This window comes from Desarmillaria tabescens (assembly GCF_030435595.1).
Source record: "Desarmillaria tabescens strain CCBAS 213 chromosome Unknown EV420scaffold_9, whole genome shotgun sequence".
Taxonomy (NCBI): Eukaryota; Fungi; Basidiomycota; class Agaricomycetes; order Agaricales; family Physalacriaceae; genus Desarmillaria; species Desarmillaria tabescens.
In genome coordinates this window covers 558,709-583,432 of record NW_026848308.1, presented here as the reverse complement: position 1 = coordinate 583,432, position 24,724 = coordinate 558,709, and the positions used below count along the sequence as shown (strand labels likewise).

General features: G+C 48.8%; 10 protein-coding genes across 10 annotated transcripts; 6 read left to right on the top strand and 4 right to left on the bottom strand.

Moving 5' to 3' along the window:
* Positions 1-625: 625 nt before the first annotated feature.
* Positions 626-1,281, top strand: EV420DRAFT_1639606 (uncharacterized protein; the record flags this gene model as incomplete). The annotated part of the gene is made up of 3 exons (XM_060476992.1): positions 626-906; positions 934-984; positions 1,038-1,281. 3 exons carry the CDS (start codon positions 626-628, stop codon positions 1,279-1,281), a joined length of 576 nt encoding a protein of 191 aa, XP_060334001.1.
* Positions 1,282-1,562: 281 nt separating this feature from the next.
* EV420DRAFT_1184501 (uncharacterized protein) lies at positions 1,563-3,486 on the bottom strand. The gene has a single exon (XM_060466255.1). The coding sequence runs from the start codon at positions 3,411-3,413 to the stop codon at positions 1,656-1,658; it is 1,758 nt and encodes a 585-aa protein (XP_060334000.1). The 5' UTR covers positions 3,414-3,486; the 3' UTR covers positions 1,563-1,655.
* A 772-nt stretch (positions 3,487-4,258) lies between these two features.
* EV420DRAFT_1184460 (uncharacterized protein) lies at positions 4,259-6,227 on the top strand. Its single transcript, XM_060466254.1, has 3 exons — positions 4,259-4,291; positions 4,341-4,413; positions 4,465-6,227. The coding sequence occupies exons 2-3, from the start codon at positions 4,396-4,398 to the stop codon at positions 5,914-5,916; spliced, it is 1,470 nt and encodes a 489-aa protein (XP_060333999.1). The 5' UTR covers positions 4,259-4,291; positions 4,341-4,395; the 3' UTR covers positions 5,917-6,227.
* A 120-nt stretch (positions 6,228-6,347) lies between these two features.
* On the top strand, positions 6,348-7,601 carry EV420DRAFT_1524457 (uncharacterized protein). Its single transcript, XM_060472343.1, has one exon. It carries the CDS (start codon positions 6,538-6,540, stop codon positions 7,405-7,407), a length of 870 nt encoding a protein of 289 aa, XP_060333998.1. The 5' UTR covers positions 6,348-6,537; the 3' UTR covers positions 7,408-7,601.
* Positions 7,602-8,165: 564 nt separating this feature from the next.
* EV420DRAFT_1745806 (uncharacterized protein) lies at positions 8,166-12,130 on the top strand. Its single transcript, XM_060480148.1, has 15 exons — positions 8,166-8,343; positions 8,472-8,584; positions 8,710-8,994; positions 9,124-9,377; positions 9,442-9,499; positions 9,550-9,589; positions 9,639-9,676; positions 9,728-9,746; positions 9,829-9,836; positions 9,946-10,080; positions 10,189-10,283; positions 10,394-10,448; positions 10,713-11,331; positions 11,392-11,610; positions 11,661-12,130. Exons 1-15 carry the CDS (start codon positions 8,238-8,240, stop codon positions 11,774-11,776), a joined length of 2,160 nt encoding a protein of 719 aa, XP_060333997.1. The 5' UTR covers positions 8,166-8,237; the 3' UTR covers positions 11,777-12,130.
* EV420DRAFT_1524448 (uncharacterized protein) lies at positions 11,667-13,072 on the bottom strand. The gene is made up of 7 exons (XM_060472342.1): positions 12,834-13,072; positions 12,627-12,789; positions 12,490-12,556; positions 12,353-12,434; positions 12,224-12,290; positions 12,116-12,173; positions 11,667-12,065 (listed from the first exon to the last, which is right to left on the bottom strand). Exons 1-7 carry the CDS (start codon positions 12,976-12,978, stop codon positions 11,916-11,918), a joined length of 732 nt encoding a protein of 243 aa, XP_060333996.1. The 5' UTR covers positions 12,979-13,072; the 3' UTR covers positions 11,667-11,915.
* A 1,125-nt stretch (positions 13,073-14,197) lies between these two features.
* On the bottom strand, positions 14,198-16,343 carry EV420DRAFT_1184420 (uncharacterized protein). The gene is made up of 2 exons (XM_060466253.1): positions 16,193-16,343; positions 14,198-16,129 (listed from the first exon to the last, which is right to left on the bottom strand). Exon 2 carries the CDS (start codon positions 16,115-16,117, stop codon positions 14,369-14,371), a length of 1,749 nt encoding a protein of 582 aa, XP_060333995.1. The 5' UTR covers positions 16,118-16,129; positions 16,193-16,343; the 3' UTR covers positions 14,198-14,368.
* Positions 16,344-17,426: 1,083 nt separating this feature from the next.
* On the top strand, positions 17,427-18,589 carry EV420DRAFT_1524437 (carbohydrate esterase family 16 protein; the record flags this gene model as incomplete). The annotated part of the gene is made up of 6 exons (XM_060472341.1): positions 17,427-17,631; positions 17,688-17,843; positions 17,903-17,978; positions 18,033-18,105; positions 18,167-18,181; positions 18,228-18,589. Coding segments are annotated over exons 1-6 (844 nt in total), but the record flags the coding sequence as incomplete, so codon positions are not given.
* A 1,050-nt stretch (positions 18,590-19,639) lies between these two features.
* On the bottom strand, positions 19,640-20,116 carry EV420DRAFT_1241566 (uncharacterized protein; the record flags this gene model as incomplete). Its single annotated transcript, XM_060466642.1, has 1 exon — positions 19,640-20,116. A coding segment is annotated over one exon (477 nt), but the record flags the coding sequence as incomplete, so codon positions are not given.
* Positions 20,117-20,664: 548 nt separating this feature from the next.
* EV420DRAFT_1184317 (uncharacterized protein) lies at positions 20,665-22,670 on the top strand. The gene is made up of 8 exons (XM_060466252.1): positions 20,665-20,968; positions 21,016-21,126; positions 21,174-21,278; positions 21,329-21,418; positions 21,471-21,869; positions 21,922-22,001; positions 22,054-22,176; positions 22,228-22,670. Exons 1-8 carry the CDS (start codon positions 20,788-20,790, stop codon positions 22,243-22,245), a joined length of 1,107 nt encoding a protein of 368 aa, XP_060333992.1. The 5' UTR covers positions 20,665-20,787; the 3' UTR covers positions 22,246-22,670.
* The last annotated feature ends 2,054 nt before the right edge of the window (positions 22,671-24,724 follow it).

Genomic DNA, 24,724 nt, shown 5'->3' with positions numbered 1-24,724 from the left:
ATCTCACCTTGAAGTTGAAATCGGCTGTTCCAAAAGGACGGGAAGAACCTTCGAAGGTGAATGTCGACACAGCCCCGTTGATGTCCGGCTTTTCCATAAGGCTGAAAAAAAAAACCTACCAAAACTGGTTACCACTGGACGCTATGAGGACGACAATGTCGTTGCGCTAGTTTTCTGGATGCGGATTTGTCCTGAGTACCGTGACCACTCCGCGCAAGGGTCGGATGACAGATGTAACATGTCCAGCGAAGAGGAGGTCACGTCTTTTCGTCGATTCCAGCTCATAGAAGAAGAGAAAATGCATTTTTGAAAGGAGTTGGTGCATGCCTTTCCGCCTTTCCGTATCAATCTGACCATGTTGCAGTCAAATACTACAGGTCTATCATTTTCGCACGTATACCTACAGGTGGACGCTGCAATGTAGACGCCACATCATCGAGCCCAATCTCGCCACATAATACATTGCCAAATAATCGTATTTCACGCTGTTGGACGTCCTTTTGTCTCCAAAACATGGCGATTCGTTGCCTCTGGACGGGTCAGGCAGCTTTTCCAAAAAACGACCACTGCAGCATACGGTAACTCCTCTGCCCCGCGCCGACGGCGATTCTGCTCACTTCCGCCAATGGTGAATCCTTCACTGTGTTCGCCTACGATTACTCCCCCTCCGACACTGACACCGACACTGACACCGACACCGCTTCCTACATCTGCTCGAATATCCTACGGCGCGCCTCCACTATTGGCCATAGCATCTCTGACATTGTCTGGCTGTAACGCCGACCTTGCCCACTCTTCTGAGCGATATGTCATCTGGCATACTTTACGAAGAGGTAGTCCGAGATCATTTGCAGTCGTCTCGGCTGGCAATACAAAATCCCTTACCGTAGTGGAGAGCGCGGAGGCGTCGGTTCAAGGAGTCTGATGGCTCAGAGAGAAAAACCTACTAGCTCGTTTAAAATGCGGAACTGCCCCGAAAGGAAGGTTCGTCCCTCCTTTTTCGCTTTTTTTCACATTCGCTAACTAGGCGCATCCAGATACGCTCTCAACTACAAAGTCATTCTTTACCACACTAAAGGAGTCGTGCTTTCGGAGATCGAGTCCCTCTACTACGGCCTCGGTGTCAAACCCTCCTGTACCTGCGCCGATGGCGTAACACCTCGCTACGTCCTTCCTCTCATTCGCGATGCCTCCACAAGTTCTGTCGCATCTGGTCCAGTGCTCATCGTCCGGTGCTTTGATAGGACGTATGTTGTCGAGGGTCGCTCCTTCAGGAATTAGCGCCCATCCGTCAGCATGTTACACTCCAAGTTACCGAGTACGTTGTGGCAGTCTACCGCAACTCAGTTTCTGATCTGGAGAGCGAGGGCACGTTGGTGCGGCGATTCCACAAAGTAGCGACACGCAGAACAGATGGGTGAAGTCGCGTGGCAGCTATGGACTTGCTTTGTCTATGGTTCGGATATGAGAGGAAGGGTGATTTGACTTTGTTTGGTGTCGTTCGTGCGTTGGTACGAGACGAAATTACCTGTTTGTTGAAAGTATGGATTATTCGGTGTTCCCTAGTGCAGCGATGGAAGGAAGACAATGTATTATTTCTAGAGCAAGAATATATTTTGCTTTCGAAGCACAAGTGTACATACTACTACCGGAAACTATACAACAGTGCGACAAACACCGAAAGAGAATCCTTCAGCATAGTATTGCTTGAGGCACCGAGAGATTAAAGCATCAAAGCGAAGACACTGGCCTCGGAAATTACCACACAATCTAAGAGTTTGTAAACGGGTAACTCGGCAAGAATTCCCACCACTTCTACGAGACTGGACCATACGGACAAGGTCTGTAACTTTGAAACTTCCAACAGGTATATACAGAGTGCGTAAGCGAGGCAGAACCAACTCCGAAGTACGAACCACAGTGAGCTTTGCCATGACCGCCTTGGTGACGACAGTGTCGCCCAGGCGTGTTAGGCGCAAGTCTTCAAGAGTGGGTGTTGAACAGAAGAGTTGTAGTAAATCTTCAGTGAGGACTTGGCCATGATCGAAGTGCAGTACGGTAATTGGGGATTGCGAACGTTGGAGAAGACAGCATATTGAGGAGAAAACCTCCTGTCCTTCATAATTGTCCTTTTGGGAGCATGCAACCTTCAGAATGGACAGTCTTGGCAAGACAAGTCTATCAGCGACTTGTTGAAAGGCGGATGAAGTACGATCAATGCTCCAAGAGGAGAGATTCAACACACGCAGCTGCGGACAGATGAGAGGATAAACATCGCCCCCCAAATCCAGCGTATCTGATACACCACTCAATCTTAGAGTGCATTCCTCCACCTGTTGAAACTTTCTAAGAGCATTCAAATGATGATGCACCTTAGGACCGGAAAGAGGGAAAGGGGAATGACGTTCTATGCACCTAGCATGGTCGCTGCGATACTTCTTTACTTGGTTGCAAGGAAGCTCGAGGCTGCCTTCCCAATCTATAACCTCGAGAAATTGTAATTTCGGAGTGGATGAGAACAGACGCGAGCGGTCGATTGTTCCCAGGATCCCTCCATCCTGACGAAGGACGACCAAATATTCCAAAGATGGTAAGGATAACCGCATGTCGCTTATTTGCGAGAATATGTGTGCGGTAACGTAGAGATGGAGCTCTCGAATGCAACTGGAAAACGAAAACAGGATACCCACCAACTGAGGAGGGAGATCCATTGGGGAAAATTCCTCCACTATATGGCATATCAAAATTGACAAGGGATATCTTGCTGAGCGGTCCAACTGTAGACCAAGTTGTCGAACATAAGAATGGCCGTTGAAATTTGAATCCGAGATTATGATATTGACGTAAGACCAGAGTCTCGGGGATGAAAGAGACGTGCTCCTCCACTTTTTAGAAACTTCCGTAATTGACCACAAGGGGCTTTCTGTGGGTGTAAATTCCCAATTGTACAGCTCGGCCCGGGTGTCCTCCTCATCCTTCTGCATGATCTGCGTCATCGGCACTGGGAAATCGATGGTATTAAGAAAGATATGATTGAGTATCTCTGAAGGGAGGCGCCGGACAGGACTAAGTATATTCTGCCTTTCGCGGACTGCCTCTGTGACTCGTGCGCGCTCCTGGCACAGCGCATCCATCCTTTGGGAAACAGCGATAATCTGGGCCTTCAGGGAGAGGGAAAAGGCTTCGAGATTGGACTTCTCCGTGTCAATGTTTTGAATCTGTTGATCGTATGCCGCTATCATGCCAGACAGTACGAACTCTTCATACTGTGAAGGCGGGTTGTTCGAACGCGTGAGGTGTGTCCACTGGGGATCATCTGAGAGAGATGGTTCGACGGGGAAGGTGCAAGATGGCAAGTGATGGTTTGGGCATGGGCATCCAGAGCACGGCGTCCATATCGAAGTGGTATGCATGATTATTTGGGACTGTGCGACGAGATGAATGTCATGATAAGTCCATCGTCCATCATACAAGTTAGAAACGGGACATACCAAGGTTGAAAGGGAAGACAGCTTCTGGAAAGGAGTAGAAAGTACAGGCAGGGCGGCCTAATGCACGTTCAATGCTCAGCACCAACAACGAGGTATCAACGAGGTCCTGCCAGTAAGAGAAAGAGTTCTCTGTGTCACGTTGCATTCGAGATAATCAGAAGCTTCGGGGCTCGGACCGGCTTGAAGGGTACGCGGTGACGAAACGACATGGGACGTAGGACCACTTGGAAACACCATGCCGTCGTGGAGTCCGTCAGGCGGCAGAAAGATGATGTACCGATGTTGCCAAGCACCCTATGTTGGTTACGTATGGACGGGATGATGTCTAGCCTAGTTGGACAAGTTGCTACTGGTCTCTTCATTGTCCAAGAGTGACGGTGATATCACCTTGAATAAATTACGGTTGGCTTAATATCGACGCGAGAAATCATGGTGAGGATAGTCGTCCCATGGTCGGTACCAATTCAATGGTTCTAGGCGACTGTGCTACCCTATTTTCCAGAGTAATAGACACATTTTAAGTGGGAAAACCGAGCATAAGGGTAGACTACGCACTGCATAAGGACTGTTCCCTCAAATTCTAATGCTCAGAATTTCATTACAACCTCGCAACGCCCCTGCGATTCGCTCTTGGTCGATTCGGTACTGCTGACCGCTGATGCTGTCCTAGAAACGGCGTACCTGCTGGTGGCGTGAGATAAAGAGGCGATGACATGATGGTAAGAAGGAAGGATAGCTTGTCCGTATTTGTTCATCACCTCCTGACTCGATCAACATCGACCAAGCTCGACTCGAATACTGTAAGTGTCCATCTCTCCAGATCGACAGATTTCATTGACTTCTCTATAGGCTTGATCACACTCTTGCCTCCAAGATTGCACGATTTTGACTTTCTTCTCTCACCATGGATGCAGCTACTGAGGTAGGTTTTCATGCAACTCTGCCGCCGCCACCTGCAATGTCGTTTGAATAGATTTGTGCTGCCTGCACACTGACTGCGAACCTTGCGAATCACAATCACATTTTGTCGGCCAACGACCTTTCCGTCCCTGATAATTTGAATCCCTATATCAATGGCAATCTCTACCCCACATCCACCATTTGTATTGAAATCAAGCAGTCCCTTGAACGGTTAACCAAACGCTTTGAAGAAGTGCTTGCGCACCAGCAGAACATTATCTCGCAGGTAGCCTTAATGCTGAAGAAACACAAAGAAGCATACGCAAAAACACAACTCCGCGCAGAAGAAATCATGGACCGGCACAAATACGCACTCTCTTCCCCCATTCGTTCTTTGCCAGATGATCTCCTGGCAGTCATATTCCAGTTCACCTCTCCCAACGCTGCGATAATGGATCAGTTCCCTTGGATTGCGACGAGAGTGTGCAGACAGTGGAGGGCTGTTGCCCACTCCAACCGGGTTCTATGGTCAGAGCTTAACCTGGATTCTTCATCCATCACCGATGACGATCGGGGTCGGAGCTCGTCTACCCAGTCAGAGCGGGGGACTCATTCGTCGATGATCCGGGAGCCTCACTCTTGGTCTGCTTCACCAGAAGGTGAATTGGAGAGAAAACACCATGAGGTTGTCCGACCCGCCGTATCTAAGAGAGCTCTCAGTCAGGCCCTCGAACTCTCGGGGAGTGTACCTCTGACTTTCTCTGTGGATTTCCCAATTGGTATAGACGATGAAGAGATCGATATCGCCTTAGATTATTTGGATATGTTCATCGCTCAGGCAGTACGATGGCGAAATGTCAGACTCCACCATACCCTTTTCCCTTTACCACCACCAGCTCGGTTACCACTACCTCCCACACCACCTTCCTCTACGTTTCACCAACACCAACCACACCTCTTGCCAACTCCAGGAGATGGCTGTCTGCGTCTTATCCAGGCCCTTGGGTTACGCATACCTCTTACTTCCATGTCGCTCTCTCTTCTGCATTCAATCCCAACAAGATTGCAACGCACCAAACCGCGTCGTCAATGCTCTCTGTCTCAATCGCTCAGCCTTCGCATGGGCTTAAAGGCCCTGCCGCTGCCGTTGCAGACGGTGCTCTGTTGTTACGTCCGCAGATGGAGTCCCTTGCGAGGAATTTCATCTGTGCAGTGGTTACGTCCGCAGATGGAGTCCTTTGCGAAGGATTTCATCTGTGCAGTGGATACGTCCACAGGAGGTGTCCTTTGCGAAGGATATCGCCTGTGCAGTGGTACTCGGTTGTTACGTCCACAGGTGGTGTCCTTTGCGAAGGATGTCACCTGTGCAGTGGTACTCGGTGGTTACGTCCGCTGGTGGTGTCCTTCGCGAAGGATGTCACCAGTCTGGTGGTACTCGGTGTTTCGTTCGCAGGCAGTCTCTTTCTCGAAGGAGCTTGCCTGTTTCGCTGTTCTTGGTTTCCGTTTCATCATTTTCATGGGCTAAGGCTTGAGCGAAACAACGGGCCTCGTTTGTTGTGCGCACACGATGCTTGTGTTTCGTTCCTGCAGTCTGTGGTTCTTTGTTTCTTGGTGGATGATTCGTATGCTCTCATTGCTGCTGACCTTCCATACACTTCATGGTCCGTGTACCATGTCTCACTCTCCCGTTACGCGTTTCACATTTGTTCACATGTTTTTTCACTGTCATTGTTGACGCACATGTCTCATGAGCCATTTCATAACGCTCCTCCTTTTGGACGGCACTGATTCTTATTAAGGAGTCATACACTGCACCGGATTTTCGAGGTGTACACCAATGCTAACTGGTTCTCCATGTTCGATTGTGCTCATCCCCATCACTTTTCATTCAATTGTGTACCCTGCGAAGAGTCTCTACTCCGTGAGACGCACTCAACAGTGTGATTACAACGGTATGAGCCTTTGCAGCCACAGCGCATGGTTCGCCATGTCAGGGCTGTGGACCCGGCCGTTCCTTATTGGGACCTGGCGCCGGTAACACCACCACCACCACCACCTACCGGGCATCCTTTCCAAAAAATTTCCTCTTATCAAAAACAGCTTTCCGACGCTTGAAAGTCTTGAACTCTTCGTGAGGAGTGACGGCATGAATCCAATCCCGGCCGATACCTTCGCCAACGCTCAGAGCTTGCATAACGTTGCCTTTGACGCCCCTTCTGATACGAAGCTCATCCTTCCGTGGAAGCAGCTGAAGGAATTATCAATTTGCACATTTCGCTTATCACCGAACTACTACTTTCAAATCTTACGTGATGGGTCTCGTCTTGAGACACTGCGTCTTCGATTGCGGCCAAATTTGAGCCAGTGGACTGCCGCCAAGACTAGACTCTGCACCCATCCTGTGACCACACTACCTTGTCTTCGAGTGCTCGAAATTGATTCAGAATTGAGCTCGCTGCTTAATTCTATATGTCTTCCAAAGCTCTCATCCTTGATTGTTTGCGGGGACGTAGAGAGTATAGAACTCGACTTGTCCTCCTTCGTCGAAAGGTCATGCAACAGTGTGGACAATCTCTCATTTTCTTTTACCCGTATTGTGGGTGGTTTCACCCAGCTTCTCCGCATGTTTCCTTCTCTGACATCGCTAACCTTACGTTCCCCGACTTTCCTGGACAAAGCCTTCTTCTACGCAATGGCACAGAAATCGCTCCTCCCTTCCCTCGAGAATTTCAGTATCCACAATGCCAACATCACCCACGACTACATGGTACCCATCATGGGTATGTTGACCGCTCGACAGAGTTGTCTCAAACAATTTCTCATGACTTTGTCATTGAGAGGAAGTCCTCGGGACTCGGAGCCGTGTAGTATTGATTGGTGGTTAGAACTCCCTCAGAAATTACGGCTGGAGACATTATCGAACGCGGGGATGAATATTCGGATTGGAACAAGCCGTTCCCGTTTATTTGGGAGTCCTGAGATTTCGTACTTAAATCTAGGAGCAGAGAATCAATGACATCCGATTCGGGAGGCTGCTCGACGGTGTTAATGAACTTTGATCAGAAATATTCATGATGATATGATGTTATAAAGTCGCAATTTTGGATAGCTAATGCTTGGAATGAATGGTGTAAAATAACGAGTAATACAATAGCTGATGCAGTCTCGATTTGGATTCCCTCGATGTTTGACTGTTACAGCTTGCAAGCACGTCTGTCGGGTCTGACCAAGCAACTCATGCGTGTTCGAACTTGGCGGTATTCCCTCACCACACAAGAAAGAAAACTGCCACCTAGTCGGTGGCCGCGGGTAACTTGAGGTTGTCTAATCGTTTGCATACCAGTGTCGGAAAATTTCCTGCTGGAATGGTAGAGATCAAGTAGAGATATAACCCAATCAGCGCTATCCTCAGGCTTGCGCCGCTGAGTGAAAGTTGATTACGCTATATGTACAGGTGGCCGGTGTAGAAGCACTAACTCTCATTACTACCTGCGTCGACAAAAGCTTTGAATTGCACAGAACGGTGATGAAGATTTGGCAGCGTAAATTGAAAGGCTGTGAGACAAGCCACTGCCAAGGTGTGTCCGAAAACATGCATATTTAGGTCGAAAAAAAGCGAGATTCGGTGGGCATTGGAATTTCTGAAAAAAAGGTCAAGCAGCGAAAGGATTAGTATAAATATTCGGGAGATGTCGGTGGCATGTCATTAGTACTACCAGAACCATCTCGTTTGAGCCTTTACGCGTTACGTTGCAACATCAAGAGTCTCAAGCGGCTGGGAGTCTGCAGGTCGAAAACGCGAGTGAACAAATGTCCTGATTGCAACCAAATCGCATCACTCGCTCAATGGGTGGCAAGGCAATCTTCGTGTTGCGATTCAGTGTTGCTTGGTCAGTTCGGACTGAAAGGAAGCTTCCCCGCTGCTTTCCAATCTTAGAGAGGAAGAAGAAGGGTTAGTGGGTGAGTTAGACAGTTGCATGCATGATCGACGACCTTTTCGAGATTGAGATACCACAGCCACCACGTAGCACCACGTGGGCGATCTTTGAGATATCGTGGGAATTATTGCGTTACGTCAAGACCTATTTTCACACCACCACTACGCGTCTACCGACGACACGATCATCCGACAGTTCCGAAAATCTATGAATGAGACAGCCAGTTCAGAATCTATTTCTTTCCTCTCATCTTCCGTATATCGGCTCGTCTCGATACTGGATCTCTACAAACTCAAGAGATTTGATTCATGAAAAGGGCTGGTAGAGAAGCACGATATTTTTCTTCGCATTTCTTTCTGAATTCACGAACTTTGCTGCAGAAAAGTGCAGCCACGCCCCTTCTCAAGCGCAAGGCTAACGGCGAATTTGAAGACTGGGGGGTTTACACGCCAGTAATGAAAGCATCGAGTTTACTTGATTCTGCTCGTCCCACAAAGGAGAAAAGAAAAGTCAAACCCGAGGACACTGGTTCATCTATTGGTGCTGGAAGCGTTGATATCCTACCTCTAGTCCAACATCGCGATTACCACCGCCCGGTTCGGCTCGTCCTACAAAGCGAGCACGAAAAATCAAGCCCGAAGATTATGAAGATACTAGGTCCGGTGGTACTCTGGCAGGGTTTCGCTTTCCTTCCATGACAAGCTGGGCGAGCTCGCAGGTAGCTAATCCAGTTACCACCGCTAGTTCCTCCACAGTTTACAACACGAAACCGGGTAATTCTTCCGCTTCCACAGCTGACCACCGGCAGTGGTTCTTCCATGGCTATTACATACCCCGCACCATTGACGTCCCAGGCCAAGGCACCTCCAAAAGCAGCCGCCACTCCTGATATAAGAATGGCCCTTGGCGCAGCGACACCGCAAAAAGCTCCATCCAAGGCGAAGATTCCTCGCCAGCCAAAACCAAAACCCGAGAAGCGCAGTGCCATCTTCAAAAAGAAGTGCCCTCAAAACATTCTCGATAGGCTGGATAGGGTGATTGAGCAAAGGTAAGCACATCGCCTCTTAGCGTTGACTGGCGCTTATTTGGTGTCAGGCTCTTATGATTGATAGAGAGCGCGACGGCGACGAGTTGAAGGAGACCTTCAGGGTCTTGGGTTCCACAGGCAATGTGAGTGGTTTGTATGGTACTTGTGCGTCACGTCGCTAATGAAGGGTCAGGTTTATACTGTTGTTATCGGCCATACACCTCGTTGTGACTGTATGTAGGTGCTATCGATTTGCCTAATCGAAATTGACGATTTTATCAGGTCCCGATGCTTCGAAGGGCAACTATTGCAAGCATATCGTACGTACTCCCTCCTTCTTTGTCGATATTTGTTCTGAGCATTGGTTTTAGATCTTTGTATTCATCAAAGGTATATATCTATCTTTTCCCATTGACTAACATCGTCTCACTACAACCTGGTCATTTAGCTCCCTCATGAAACGCCTCACTAGTATCAAAAGTGCGTGCTTGTCGTCCATACCATGTTCCGGTGCTAATCCTTCATGCCAGAGCCCTTCTGACGTCTGAACTTCAAGATGTTTTCTCTCATGCGCCCAATGCCGTCGCAGTTACTGGGAAAGCGCCTGCCTCGCGACTCCAACAAGACCAACAGCAATAGGCGCATGCCAAAGGAGGAAGATGACTGTCCCATCTGCTACGACAAGATGCATACAGAGCCAGAAAGCAAGCTTACGTGGTGCAAGGTTTGCGGAAATGCTCTGTATGGAGTCTGTTTTGCTCAATGTGAGCCGTCGACTGTCTGTCCTTTCGTCTTCATGCTCATAGCTCTCTAAGGGTGAACGACTGCCCAGAACTTGGGGAAGAACGTTACTTGTGTGTGGTGTCGTGCGGAATGGGTCCTGCCGAATGTGGGTAAGGGCAAGGGTAAAGCTATCGGAGATGAAGGGTATGTCAATTTAGCGGTGGTAGCAGGAGTTAGTACGCAGAGGGACACATCATCCTGTAAGTTATTGTGGCTGTCTCCTCAGCTTGCTCGGCGACTGATCTGCTTGTTAGATTATCATGGAGCGAGAAGAGGGAACAGACATGGCTATCAGAAGTATGGGATGTGGTGATATTATTGTGATTTATAACGACTAATCTAATTCTTACGTGTATCCTATCATCTTGATTCTTGAGGACAAGAGATGACCGAAATCGCGTCGATATGGAGGAGTAAGTGAACGCGTCAAGATCTCGTGTGGCGCCATTACATAACGAAATCGAACCGCTACCAAACTGCTACCAAAGGGGGTACATAAACAACAGACTACATACAGACCGTCCCTCCCTCCGATCAATAGGTCTATATCGTCGTCTGTCTATGAGAGACTAGTCCCTTGCCATCGTTCGCATGGGTCGCACACGTCAAAAAGCTCGGGCTCTCTGCGCCATCGTTTTTGTCACATATCCCGAGCTGTTCGAACAACCCATCTGGCAAGAACATATGGGATTCCACGGGTTTGATGGTACCAATGTTCACCATATCGAAAATGAAGACCTTCCACACATCAAGAAGTTTTTGCAGTACATCAAGGACCTCTCTACCGAAGACGCCATCGCCGCCGTCAATTCACTGACAGACGATAGCCATTCGCAAGGTCGTAATGCTTATACGGAGTGGTGGATGGCAAGCGGCTTCGCCCAGAGACTAAACGAGTCACTGAAGCGGGGGCTTGCTCGTGCCAACGTCGACATCAAGGCGATGTACCGTTTCGCCGCCAAGAAGACAAAGTTTGTCACGGTCGGCCAATTTGCCCTGAAGGAGGTGGAAATCGCGGAAGCGATGTTTGGAAGTGCTTACGAGGATCGAGAATCTGGTTCTGCGCGACTCGAGTTAAGAACGTTATTACATTTCTTGCTCACAGAGCATCTCAACGCTCGCCACAAAGATCAACAGAAGGCTGTAGCGTTGAAGACTGCTGCCAAGAAGAAAGTTGATGCTGCGTGGAAAGGTCAGCTCTGCATTTTATCTCTTTGCCATAAATGTACTGACTAACCCACTCGTTCGAAAGCATTTGACAATCCTGATAGTAGCATCAATGCCAAGCAAGCAAAGAAAATCCTTCTTGCTCTTGAGAAGTATGAGAGGTCTATCAGTGGGTGGGAGGCCACAGATGCGGAGATACAGGAGTGGGCAGAGCATGAAAGGATGAAGGGATTGTTTGAAAAGGTACTTGTCAAAGCTGAAACAAACGAGAAGGAGTTGAAAAGGCGCAAGAAGAGCACACAATGTACGTGAAATCAACTTTTATTTTATGTATGAATCACGACATCATAACAGTCATTACTGGCCGATTGTCCGGGAGCAACCTAGCTATTACAGCCAGTGAGAAAGACATCGATTCACTTCAAAAGGAGTTTACTAGCCGACTCGAATCTATCGAGGATTCGAGATAGAATGAGGGCGGAGAGCGAAATGACATGGACGTCAGTCCCGGCCTGTCTAGGTTTACTATCTACATTGGATGAAATATCAGAACCAATACCTCAGTAGTGTAGGCATAGACCGTGTTGCATTAATTTGTATCTACAGAATTTATCCCAGATTTCCTGTGATATGTAATCTCGGCGTGTCTCCTTCCATTATATATGCAAATCTTGGGTAGCTGGCTGCGAATGCGCTCCCGGAAGACCTGATATTGGAGTCAAGCCATTCGTTGGTGACCAAACTAGAATCTGGACCGCCCTGGTACGGTAATAGGACGGTGTTTTGAAGACACGAGTGAATGGATTTACCACGTCAAAATCGTCATCTAACTCTCCCGAAATGCCAGGCCAGGTAGCTAAACTGTACCTAGGTAAATGTTCAGGGCTTGAAATCACTGTATCCAGAGACGAACCTACATATTGAAGGTATGAATGCTTGCAATGTAGAACAGATCTGGGAAACGGGACCGTATCCAAGGACCGGCTACATTAGGGAAAACAAATGTCACAAATGACGTCCACCAGAAATCATATCGAACGACGCACCATCATCCTGGTCTGAAATAGCATAGACTCGTAATTTTGTCACGAAGTCTGCTACAGCCACTTGTGACCTCGTATTCTGGACCTGTAGCCGTCGGTTAGGAACAACAAGAAATGCGAGAAAGTTGTATATAACTGACTGTCCACAGCACTTGTGCAAGTACAGACGCACCACCCCAGATGGGAACCCACAAGGGATCATCCGCACTGGCATCATAACCGCCGCGACAAGCGCTACGCTAGCATTCGAATCCTTCCCCTCCCAACACCTTTTAACCTATATACCGGCAGCCCCGAATACACATTTCCCAAAAGCTCTTCCGTCTCCGGCCAGCCCTCAGCATGCTTCGTCAGATTATCCCGAACCTCGCCCCACTCCAGGACTTTTTCTTGGATCTGCCAGGCGAACGTTTCGTCCCGGAGCCAGGTGGAAGTGGTAGCTGCGATTCCCTGGATGGAGAATGATTCGCGTAGAGGAGGAAACGCGTTAGGGACATTTCATCGTCAGGATCAGCAGCGATGTCAGTGAGTACGAAGACGCGTGGTTTAGTTGTGAAGGATTCGAGAGTAAATTGAGTACGTGCGAATGCTCCGCATAGAAAGCATAGCGAAAGGGCGACAGTGAACATGGCGGTCCAGGTGACTCGGAGGGAATTCTTCTCCGATTATTTATATATATAATATGCGAGAGCGAACGGGGCCTTTAGTTGACATGATGTGAGAAGGATGAGGTGATATTCTGTCGACTGGATACTTCCATATCGACGAAGTTATGGCCCAGACGGACCGACTCTCGTGTCCTGGTGGTCAAGCGAACATCCAGGTGACCCTCCAGTCGCCCTTCGAGAATGTGACGGGAATTAAAGCTGGTCGAAGGCATGAAGGAGCTCGTCGCAGACCCCTCCGGAACATTGGATATCGTAGGCTAAGGAAACTGTACCCATATTGGATTGTTCATTGGCACCTCTGAAAACCGGGTAAGCAGCTGAGAGCGGTACAAAACTTTGGGATATACCACCAAATTTTAAGAACAGCATGTCGATGACGTGTCCTCCTTTTCACCAACGGTTCCATCTTGTTTGACTTAACTAAACTGGGTGGTAAAAGCTGCTCTAAAGTAGACGAGTGCGAATGCGAATGCGAAGCTGCGTATGATTGTGGCGGATCGTCACAGTGATAAGGGTCAAATGACAAGAGCATGGGCGCAAGCTAGAAGAAAAGAATTGAAGTATACGTTATAACGAGTTAAAAATCATGATAACGGGAAGGATGTATTACCGAAATGCAAGTTTTGTCCAACATGATATACTGTACAGCATCAGCAACTGAGACCTGGAAAAATTCAGGTGAACAACAGGAAAGAACCAGAATAGTCCCGTTATTGTATCCATCACCCCAAGATCTAGGTTGATGCATGTCCACTCCATTGCAACCCGACTGTTCGTTATAACGAGAGAGAAAAAAAGCATGGATGCTGACTAAGTTGTAATAACACGCTAGAATACGGTCATGTGATAGAACCTGACAAGCATCACGCGTCTAACTCGGGCCGAAGCCTTTCTGTTGCAAATTGCAACTTGCAAAGTGGCAATGGCCTGTCTACCTCTCCCAATTACCATGGGCCAACTCAAATGGCTATGTCTTGTTTATTTGGCATTGAAATGCCCTCCCAAAACAGTAGGCATCAAGTAGGAAGTCGGCGGACTGCCCTGGCACAAGATTTCGAGAAATACGAAACAATGACACAAACCTTCCTTTAGTAGTCGCTGTGTTCATCACGAACCAGAGAAGGACCTTACCCGTAGCGATTTGTAGTCTGCATTGAAATTCTTGGCAGGGCCAGCTTGGGTGTTTTTTTCGTGGTCTTTGCGAAGTCCAGATAATGCGCTTATCGAAGGCATGGCATTGGGTTATTCGGTGGTAACGAGCACGAGATGGCGGAATGACAAAGAAGTGAGTCTAGACCAATCGTTTTCAAAGGGAACAATATATATTCCGGTGCTGAAAACTATGTGGTTATCATGGATCAATATAACATGTACCTAAAGAGAATCCTTCGGCGTAGTACTCCTTAAGTTCGTCCATTGCAGGGTCATAGACAGGACGCGGGCCTGAGAAACAAAATCGAAGAGTTTGTAAGGGTTCAACTCGGCCAGAATTTCCACCACTCCTACGAGAGCGAACCATACGGACAATGTATGATGTGCTAAAATCTCCACTGGGTATATACAGAGTATGCAAGCGGGGAAGAAGCGGGTCATCCGAGGAAACATGGTCGACGGTGAGCTTTTCTACGACCTCGTCGGTGAAGACAGGACCTGCGCCTAGGCGTGTTAGTCGCAAATCCTCAAGAAAGGGTGCAGTATGGAATAGCTGGAGTAAATCTTTGGTGCGAACATGACCGTGGTCGAAGTGTAGTACGGTAATCGGGGATTGCGAACGTTGGAGAAGACGACATATCGAAGAAAAGACATCCTGCGCTTCGCATTTGTCTTTTTGAGAGCATGCGACCTTCAGCGCGGAAAGCGCTGGCAAAAAAAGTCTCTTAGCGACTTGTCCAAAGGCAGAATACTTTGCGGTACGGTCAATGATCCAAGAGGAGAGAACCAACACACGCAGCTGCGGACAGATGAGAGGATAAAAATTGTCCCCAAAATCCCGCCGATGTGATACACGACCCAACCTTAGAGCACATTCTTCCACCTGTTGGAACTTTCTGAGAGTATTCAGATGATGATGCACCCTGTCAAGAGGGTAAGGATGTTGAGATCCTATGCACTTATGGTCGCTGAAATACTTCTTTACTTGGTTCCGAGGAAGCTCAAGGTCGCCTTCCCAATCTATTACATCGAGCGATTGTAATTTTGGAGTGGACGAGAACAAACGCAAGCGGTCGATTGTTCCCAAGATTCCTCCATCCTGACGAAGGAGGACCAAATATTCCAAAGATGGTAAGGATAACCGCATGTCGCTCATTTGCGAAAACATGTGTGCGGTAACGTAGAGATGGAGTTCTCGAATGCAACTGGAAAATGAAAACATGATAGCCACCAACTGCGGAGGGAGGTCTTGTGGCAAAAAATCCTTCGCCATACGGCATATCGAAATTGACAAGGGATATCTTGCCGAGCGGTCCAACTGTAGACCAAGTTGTCGAATATAAGAATGGTCGTCAAAATTTGAGTCGGTGATTACGATATTGACATAAGACCAGAGTCTCGGGGATGAAAGAGACGCGCTCCTCCACTTTTTAGAAACTTCTGTAATTGACCACAAAGAGCTCTCTGTGGGTGTAAATTTCCAATCGGATAGCTTGGAGTCATCCTCTTCCTCCTGGATGATCAGCGTCCTCGGCACCGGGAAATCGATGGTATCGAGAAAGATATGATTGAGTATCTCCGGGGGGAGGCGCCGGACAGGATTAAGAAGATTCTGCCTTTGGCGGACTGCCTCTGTAACTCGTGCGCGCTCCTGGCGCAGCACATCCATCCTTTGGAAAACAGCGATGATCTGGGCCTTCAGGGAGAGGGAGAAGGCTTCGAGATTGGACTTCTCCATGTCAATGTCTTTAATCTGTTGATCGTATGCTGATATCATACCAGACAGTACGAACTCTTCATACTGTGAAGGCGGGTTGTTCGAACGCGTGAGGTGCGTCCACTGGGGATCATCTGAGAGAGATGGTTCGACGGGGAAGGTGCAAGATGGCAAGTGATGGTCTGGGCATGGGCATCCAGAGCACGGCGTCCATATCGAAGTGGTATGCATGATTATTTGGGACTGTGCGACGAGATGAATGTCATGATAAGTCCACCATCCATCATGCTTAGAAATGGCACATACCAAGATTGAGAGAGAAGACGGCTTCTCAAATGGAGTAGAAAGTACAGGCAGGGCGACCTAGTGCACGCTCAATTTTCAACAGGGTATTAACGAGGTCCTGCCAGTCTGAGTAAGAGAAAGAGTTCTCTGGGTCACGCTGCATACGAGATGAGTAATCGGAAGGTCGGAGTTCGGACCGGTTTGAAGCAATTCGCGCATGGTTCGCAGTACTTATGCTCTCACCACAAAAGAAAGAAAACTGCCACATAGCCAGTGGCCGCGGATAACTTGTCTAATCGTACAAATGTTGGAAATTTTCCTGCAGGAATGAGCCGGGAGGGTAGAGATCAAGTAGAGATGTTACCCAATCAGCGCTACCCTCAGGCTTGCGCCGCTGAGTGAAAATGATTACGCTATATGTACAGGCGGCCGGGGTAGAAGCACCAGCCTCCATTCCTATCTGCGTCGATACAAGTTTTGACTTGCACAGAACGGTGACGAAGATTTGCCGGCATAAATTGAAAGGCTGTGAGGTAAGCCCCTGCCAAGGTGTGTCCGAAAATATGCATATTTAGGTCAAAAAAACGCGACATTCGGCGGCCATTTGGAATTTCTGAAAAACAGGTCAAGCAGCGGAAGATGTGGAGCAAATATTCGGGATGTACCATTAAATGGAAAAATAAAATGTCGGTGGCATGTCCTTCTCACTAGTACTACTAGTACTATCTGTTCGAGCCTGTACGTTGCGGCCTCAGGATTCTCAACCGGCTGGAAGTCTGCAAGTCGAAAACGTGAGAGAACAAGTGCCGAGGCTTATTGCAACCAAATCGTACCACTCACTTAATGGGTGGCAAGGCCATCTTCGAATGCCATAAAGCTGATTCAAAAGCCAAGATAAAGCGACCATCATATGTACGACATGGTCTTAGGCGTCTTTGAATCAGAAAGGCGTATGTGCCTCATGAATAGGAATTTAGAAAGCACGCACATATTAAACAACATGACAGATACATATGATTCTATTATTAGTGAACGGGCGGAAAAGGCGTTTCATAGGGAGGGTGAGGGGTGAAATCATGGGCCGATTATGCATCAAGTATGAACTCGGTTATGGCACTATGATTGACACCGAAAGAATCGAATCGTTTTCATGGCGGACGGGGCTTTCGAAAAAGCGCTGCATGTTCTTGGCGCGATGGTCGAAAGCATAATCGACCCATAAACCATCAACTCCGATCCTCCTTAATGCAACTTAAAAAGTGAGCAGAGTGAATAGCCAAACTGCGCACCAAAATTCCATGTATTCCTCTCTCTCGCTTATCCTTGCCTCCCTTGCCTCCCTGGCAGCGGGTGTCCAGCTAGTCATCGAACCTTCTTGCGGGGCCCTCTTCGGTACTGTCGCTGACATCAACGCCGGCCTTGGATCATTGAGTTCATACAGCACTATCGTCGCGTTTGGGGTAAGATTTCGCGTATCCAGGGTGAAAGAGCAATACTCACTAGATTCATCTCGTAGGATGGATACACCGATGGTGGAAAGGAGGATGGTTCGCCCCTCGACCCGGCCGTCCAAGATCTCCCAGACCCTAAGGCTGGAGGTCGGTTATCCAATGGTCCACTTTGGGTGGAGAACTTGGCATCTGATGTTAACGCGACGCTCAAGGATTACGCCGTTAGTAATACCCCGACCTGTTCTCTATGCGCGGTATTTTTTACTGACTGGTTGCAAAGGTTACCGCAACCGTTGTTGATCATACACAATACCCCTCGTTCAAGTTCTCAGATACGAGAGACTTTGTATATCAAAGTCAGTTAGCTTCATTTCGTTCCTGGAGACGATGGACTGACCATATGAATTTAGACAACTACGTCATCTCCTCGCGCAATAAGCCCACTTCCGACGATACCTTGTATATTGTCTTCGTTGGGATGGAGTCAGTAAAATCACATTTATAACATGGGAACATAACTGAACAGCTTTCCGATATTTTCCAGGGACTTTATCCGTGCGGACGGTATGCATGCGAATTAAATCCTCTGTTCTTCCTTCGTCTAATGATCATCGTATAGCTTCAACTTTCCCCGGCATAGCCAGCGACGTCATATATGAATTGCTTTTGACGACAGACTCGCCCTTATTTGCCAAGAACATTCTCGTCGTAGACAACTACGGCCGAGGAAACGTGACTTCGTATGGCAACGAATACAAGCAGAGCGTCTTTGACGGTCTAGGGACGTTGTACTCCAAGCGAGGAGCGAACGTTGGCTTCGTCGACCTTGGGAATCTCTGGGCTGCAGTACTCGGCACAAACCCCGGTTATGAAGCATTTGGGTATGTGAGTGCCGGAGCGTGTACTGTCAATGACACGACTACGGTGGGTCAATGCGACAACCCCGATGAGACGTTTTACTATATTCCCAAGTGAGTATGATACACGCGACGAAGTACAAAACTGACGCTATGTGTCCATAGCTATCCTTCCGCAGCGACACACCGGTTGATAGCTGACTATATTGAAGCTGTTTTGGAACAATGCCAGTGACCATGAGCCGGCAGACATTTGAAAATTGGGCTTTGAAGTACGTGTACGATTTTCATACATAGTTTTCTTGCGTTCTTTCCATCTTTCTGAGCGTAAAGGAAGACGATGTTAGAAAGTTTGGATGATCACCGTGGCATTGGTACCGAAAAAAGGTCGAAATAAGGAACGACCGGGCCAACAGTCCTGACATGACCATACACCGTGGCCGTGAGAGATTATACCATTGTGACTTGCGCGCGCTCGCTCATCCTTTGGGAAACAGCCACGATCTGGGTTTCAGGGAGAGGGAAAAGACTTCGAGATTGAATTTTTCCACTGAGTCGATGTTTTGCATCTGCTAATCCTATTCTGATATCATACCTCTTCGTAAGAAGGTATAAAAAAACAGAGCCTGAGATAGCAAGATAGATCCAGTAGTGAAAGAACCTCTCATCGAGCGTTCGTGGATTGGACGCCGATGCGAGAGATGAGCATCTCCACCTGTTAGAGCACCAACCAGCATATGATGATCGGACTGGAAGCTTGTGGTATTCATTCCGCCACGGGTTTCATTCTGATACCAAAGACGAGTATCTCGATGGGTTCCAGCAACGACTGGAGTCTGATAAACCGACTCGTCGAAGAGACCAAGAAGGTCTGCATATGTCGTCTCTGCGTTGGACCGTAGAACACGCAAGAGTGAATATGTGAAATTTCCCACCTGCACTCCATCTACCCATCTCTCTCTCGCAAACTGGTATGGCTTGCAGGCAGCCAAAACAACGTGGGAGTCATCATTCGGGTGCCAATTCTGCGACAGAATCGATGGACAACCCAATCTCCCCAGATTCTCCTCTCCAACGTGGAGCATATCTCGAATAGTAGCCCCTCTCGTTCCACGGCATGTACGCGGAGGCACGTCTCGGCCAACACCACCAGAATAACAACAATCGAGAATGACGGTGATGTGGTGACCCTTCGCTCGGGAAATCAACGTCAGGACAGTGTTCAGTGTCCGGTCGCTAATGTCCGGTACGGCTTTACCGTGGGTGTCGCGATCGATGGGACAAAGTGCCTCGATGTATCCTATATTTCCGGGACTGAATTTCGCGTCTGGCATCTCGTAGTCCGAACATTTATAGGAAGAGCTGTGACCAGCGTAGTAAATTATAGTATTATCGCCTTTCTCGATCTCGTGATTGTCGATGAGACTGAGAAGTGCGTCAATGATATGGGTGCGGGAAAGGTACTTTGGATTGCCAGGGGAATCATACTCCTTGGATTCGAGAAGAAGCTGGATACGTACGCCTAGGTCGGCAACTAGGTACTCCTGAAATGATTCCGCGTTTGCCACGCAACAGTCCAGTGATTTTATCTCTTTATAATCGTCAATTCCGATGATGACGGCCCAGAATCGAGAAGCGTCGACTTTGTGTGATGGCTGGAATACTAAATATTCAGAAACCGAAGTCGATCTCTAAGAATACGCACTTACGCCCAGGAGAAAAGAGCGCTGTGAACTTTGGAGATGAAGGAGTTTGAGATATTCGCGGTTGAAATGTATGTCGGGCAATTGAGCTAAGTGGATTGTTTGGTTGATCAAAGATCTCTGTGTCAAATTTTGTCGGAAACACAAACCGGGTCTTCAGTCATCCCCTGCTTCCTCAATAGGTGCAACTTGTGGTCCTCTGGCTCTTTTCTTCATCTTTGTAGTGTTTCGAACTGAGGTCGGAGTTCAGCCTAGTGGTCAAAGTCTAGAGACGTGCTGAAAAAACGGGCCAACGACGCACCTTAGCTAAGCAAGGCTCTTTCTGACCCTCGCCGAACTCTTGAGATGATGTACCGTATCGCATTTTACAAGGACGAAATATTCCTACTGACAGCATGGTGTCGGTGTCGGTGTCGGTGGCGGTGGCGGTGGCGGTGGCGGTTTGAGCGGTACGTTCCGTAATGGCTCAATCTCAACCCTAACCCTACTCATCCATCATCCATCATGACAACGACCATCACCTTCAAATTTCTCTGCGGATATTATACCCCATGCCTCATCTTTGTATACCCTGAAGGTCCCTGAAAATATCTCTGGTGCAATAAATGGGACGAACAGCAGCGACATCCACAATTTCTGCTGTTCCGGGAAGTTCTAATGGTCGCGCGTGCAGTACTGGGACAGGAATCGTGGCAGGAACAGTGGGCTTGACTGGTGGTGGTGCAGAAGATGATGGCAGCTTGCTACATGAGGATAAAGATGTGGAGGAAATAGCTCATGAGGAAGGTGAGCCGGCTTCGTATTTGACTTTTTCCTTGACTTGATAGACACAGTGCTGCCAACTCAGCATGGAGGCGATCCGATGCAGTCGACAGATACGAGTGTACTGGCAAGCTCTTCAATGACGACTACGGCAAAGAAACGTGGCAAGAAACGACCTAAAGGTGTGTCCTTGTTCTTAATCCGTCGACGGCAATACCCATATCAGCAGGAGAGCCGGCACTAGAAGCAGAGGCATCTGTATCAACGCCGAAGAAGCGGGCTCCTCGTGTTCCGAAATCTCCTGCGAAGCGACGAAAAGTAGACGCACCGACGCGTGAGTTAGCTATTAGCTGCCATATGATGTCGATTCCATTTCTTTCACAGCAGTAAAAGTCGAAGAAGAGGATAACAACCTAGCGAAGGAAACCGATTTGCCCAAACCCCCAAAGAGGCGAAAGAGGAACCCACCGATACGTGAGTCTGTTGTTGATTGCTACATATATCGCTGACTTCACTTGTTTCTCAGCAATAAAGGTCGAAGAAGGGGCCGACTCCCTCGCCACAACAATAACCTCAGGCGATACTCCCAAAACGCCAAAGAAACGCGGCAGACCTTCGAGGATGAATAAAGATACTGCGGACACAACGACACCAGTTTCCTCCACTAAGCCGAAGTCGACGGCTCCCGTAAAGCGACGTAAGACTGTGAAGGGCGGCGTCAAGGGCCCTATGGAGACATCCGTGGATGACCAACCTAATCTTGTCGCGGAGGCTGAACCCATTTCAAGTGCTACGGTCGCCGCACGAAAAGGACGCGTCAAAGACACAACATCATCGAGTTCTCCAGCAAAGAGGAAGCGTCGAGCCTCCGTAGACGGTAGCCCATCGAAGAAGAGGCGATACGGGCCTGTGAAGTCTGAGCATGGTACGCGTCGTGCTTTCGTCCTTTCCTTACTTTGATTCTAATCATCGTATAGTCGAACCCTTGTCCATTAGGCCCACGTCTTTCCCCCTCCTGGAAATTCCTTCAAGTAACACTCCCAGCCTGTGGGCTAGTGTACGCACAATACTCGTTTCAGCGCAGGTTTTATGAGACTGATTTTTCTTAGGATAAAACTGACTTGATGATATTGACATCCAAACTGAATATGGTGACCACGATCTTCGTCGATCAGGAGAGTGCTATCGGTATTGCGATCCAGGATGACGGAGAAATGGAACTAACTATGTCTGTAACGCCTTTTTCGTATATTTAACATCAAATATCTGATCAAAGATAACAGAACAAGAGACTGCGGTAGTCAATCCACATCGATTGTCCCCTTGAATCCTTTGGATGAGCCCGAGGCACCTGAATCGCTTCGATCCCCACCCAAAGAAACATCTTCTCTCATTGATCTGGTAGATTCACGACCCTCTACTCCGTTGCGAGAGCCACAAACCCCGATTCCTCATCCATCGAACACCATATCCTCCCCTTCCGACGAATCTTCTGGCGGTGTAAATCCCACTCCTCAATCCTCATCGACGCAAGCCGTAGAAAAGGCATCTCCGGACTTTTCTCCACCAGGCCTATCCCATGAGCCGCCGAAGACGTGTATTTCACAGGTGTCCGGTGTAGTCTTGCAGTACACGTCTTTTGAAGACCACGCTCCTAGAAATACGGTTATTCCATCCGCTCCATCGTCACCACCGGTTGTGAGAGTCTCGCCATCCCCGCCAAGCTTGGACAAACCCCATCTGACGACTACGTTTTCACCATCTCTCGTTGCAGCAAGACATCAGACGCTCTTTGATGCGAAGCAAGCCCATTTCCCATTTGATAGCAATCGTGTACCTCTCCCATCCCCAAGGCCTCTTCCACCTCGCCCAAGGCACTGGGACCAAAATTGGGACGACTTCCCGCAAGGGCCGCCCGGCCAACGGCCGGGCACTCCCCCGCGTCATGACAAGCACTGGGACAGTAAATGGGACAGTTACCCGCGAAAGACGTTCAGTCAACGGTCGGGATCGCCTGTACGCCATCACAAGCACTGGGATAGCAAGTGGAATAAATACCCACAAGAGACGGACAGCCGGCGGCCGAGTTACACTTCATACGAAGAGCACTCTCCACTGCCATCTGTTGCTAAGGATCCGCGTCGTGAACCAATGTCCGACCGCCCCACTGGACCGGATCCTAGACGGCGTTCGCCACCTCGTAGAGGCCTGCCAACATCTTCTTACCCAGTTCATCAGGATCATGTCATGGAGGGTAAACCGCGAGTCTGGACGTCGCGTCCATCCAAGAACGGACTACCATCCTTCAAGAAGATTCGCAGCACCGCAGGTAGCGGCTCACTTTTTCCTTTATCAACTTCAGCTACGCAGTTGCCGTCGAGTCCCCTTCCACCAGGGCTTTCTATATCTGAACCCCGGTCTATGCAGGTCATGCCGTCCCGGTTGGATTATACCAGACCTGATGCACAACCACATGGACGATCAAGCCTTCAAGTTCCGACTGGCGATTATAACCACCTTCCATCGCCATCGCCATCAACCTCTTCACGCCATGCCTTTTACAGTCAACCAGATCATCCTCATCGAAGGATGGAAGCGTCGTCAGGAACGTATAGCGAGCGTCTGGAGTCGTATTCCTCTAAAAGGAGCTCTCTGAGTGTTTATATGAACAACAGGCTAGGAATAAAGTCCCGCTGGGACCCAACTAGTGCTTCCAAAGGCCAAGCTATAACACCGAGTTCTTGCCGTCCCCCTGGCTCACGACCGCTACCTCAAATTTCAACCCCCCCGCCTGCTCCCATTATCAAGGAGGAAGAAGCAGACGTAGTGTATCCTCCCGGACTATCGCTTAACGCTGGGACTGCGGGAGGTTCATTACGTTCTGTTTCAAAGAGATCTTCTTCACCTCCGTTACACGTTCTCTCTGCAGCTCCGCCACCCGGTAATCTGTTGAATAAATCGCGCCCGTCAAGCCCAGATTCTCTCTACGCTGACTCGCCAAGGATACGTGATGCCAAGCCATTGGACGTTCCTTTGTCTCCGAGCTTCAAGGATACGTATATGCTGGATGAAGTACCGTTTTCCCAAGAGGCGCTTCCGCCGACGATTGCACCGTCCACAACAGGCAGCCCTCAACAAGTCGAGAAAACCTTTAACACTGATCCGGCCCGTCAGGAGCCGGAAGTTCCGCGTTCTGTCCCGCGGGAAATCGATGATACGTCCGAACCGACTCTCAATATTCCCGACACTCTAGAGGCCACCGGTCTAGAGATTTCACGATTGACCCCCAATGATGTTGTGCTTCCCAAGCAGAGCGATTCGACTTCTCTTCGCCCAGATGAGCTCAATGTCGTCGCGCTGGTAGCCAACGAAACCGAACGGATCGTCATCAGTGATTTCCCGGAGGTGCAACAACTCACCGACACGGATTCTCCGGTGTTGTTGTTCGTGGCGTTGCCGGGATACGGCTGCGCGTCATTGGGCTATTTCCGAAATCTAGGTATCGCTTCCGAGACGAGCACAGAGGAGGGCGAAGGAAAGAGAACAGTGTGGCGCATACGATTGCGGTGGGTGGCTGACGAAGAATATGGCGAGGTTGAGGATAGAAACGTGGCGAAAGGATGTTGGTGGTCGGAACAGGGAGTTCTTAGGCTTGAGGATAAGCTGGTGAGAGATCAGTGTCCGGGTCTTGGTATAGGCATGAGAGCTGTGGAGCGGTGGTGGTGCCGAGAATGTGGTCAGGTTAATCGGGAGGATGGGTGGAGATGGAGGAGGTGTTTG

Excerpts from the sequence above, each read along its gene's own strand:
- EV420DRAFT_1184420 (XM_060466253.1), bottom strand. The coding sequence starts at position 16,117 with ATGCATACCACTTCGATATGGACGCCGTGCTCTGGATGCCCATGCCCA.
- EV420DRAFT_1184501 (XM_060466255.1), bottom strand. The coding sequence starts at position 3,413 with ATGCATACCACTTCGATATGGACGCCGTGCTCTGGATGCCCATGCCCA.
- EV420DRAFT_1524448 (XM_060472342.1), bottom strand. The coding sequence starts at position 12,978 with ATGTTCACTGTCGCCCTTTCGCTATGCTTTCTATGCGGAGCATTCGCA. Across the intron at positions 12,291-12,352 it reads TATTTCAGACCAGGATGATG|CCGGTCCTTGGATACGGTCC; the intron begins GTGCGTCGTTCG and ends TCCCTAATGTAG. Across the intron at positions 12,066-12,115 it reads TAGATGACGATTTTGACGTG|GGCGGTCCAGATTCTAGTTT; the intron begins GTAAATCCATTC and ends TTACCGTACCAG.
- EV420DRAFT_1524457 (XM_060472343.1), top strand. The coding sequence starts at position 6,538 with ATGAATCCAATCCCGGCCGATACCTTCGCCAACGCTCAGAGCTTGCAT.
- EV420DRAFT_1184317 (XM_060466252.1), top strand. The coding sequence starts at position 20,788 with ATGGGACGAACAGCAGCGACATCCACAATTTCTGCTGTTCCGGGAAGT. Across the intron at positions 21,127-21,173 it reads TGGCAAGAAACGACCTAAAG|GAGAGCCGGCACTAGAAGCA; the intron begins GTGTGTCCTTGT and ends CCATATCAGCAG. Across the intron at positions 21,870-21,921 it reads GCCTGTGAAGTCTGAGCATG|TCGAACCCTTGTCCATTAGG; the intron begins GTACGCGTCGTG and ends ATCATCGTATAG.
- EV420DRAFT_1745806 (XM_060480148.1), top strand. The coding sequence starts at position 8,238 with ATGGGTGGCAAGGCAATCTTCGTGTTGCGATTCAGTGTTGCTTGGTCA. Across the intron at positions 9,378-9,441 it reads GATAGGGTGATTGAGCAAAG|AGAGCGCGACGGCGACGAGT; the intron begins GTAAGCACATCG and ends TATGATTGATAG. Across the intron at positions 9,500-9,549 it reads TCTTGGGTTCCACAGGCAAT|GTTTATACTGTTGTTATCGG; the intron begins GTGAGTGGTTTG and ends ATGAAGGGTCAG.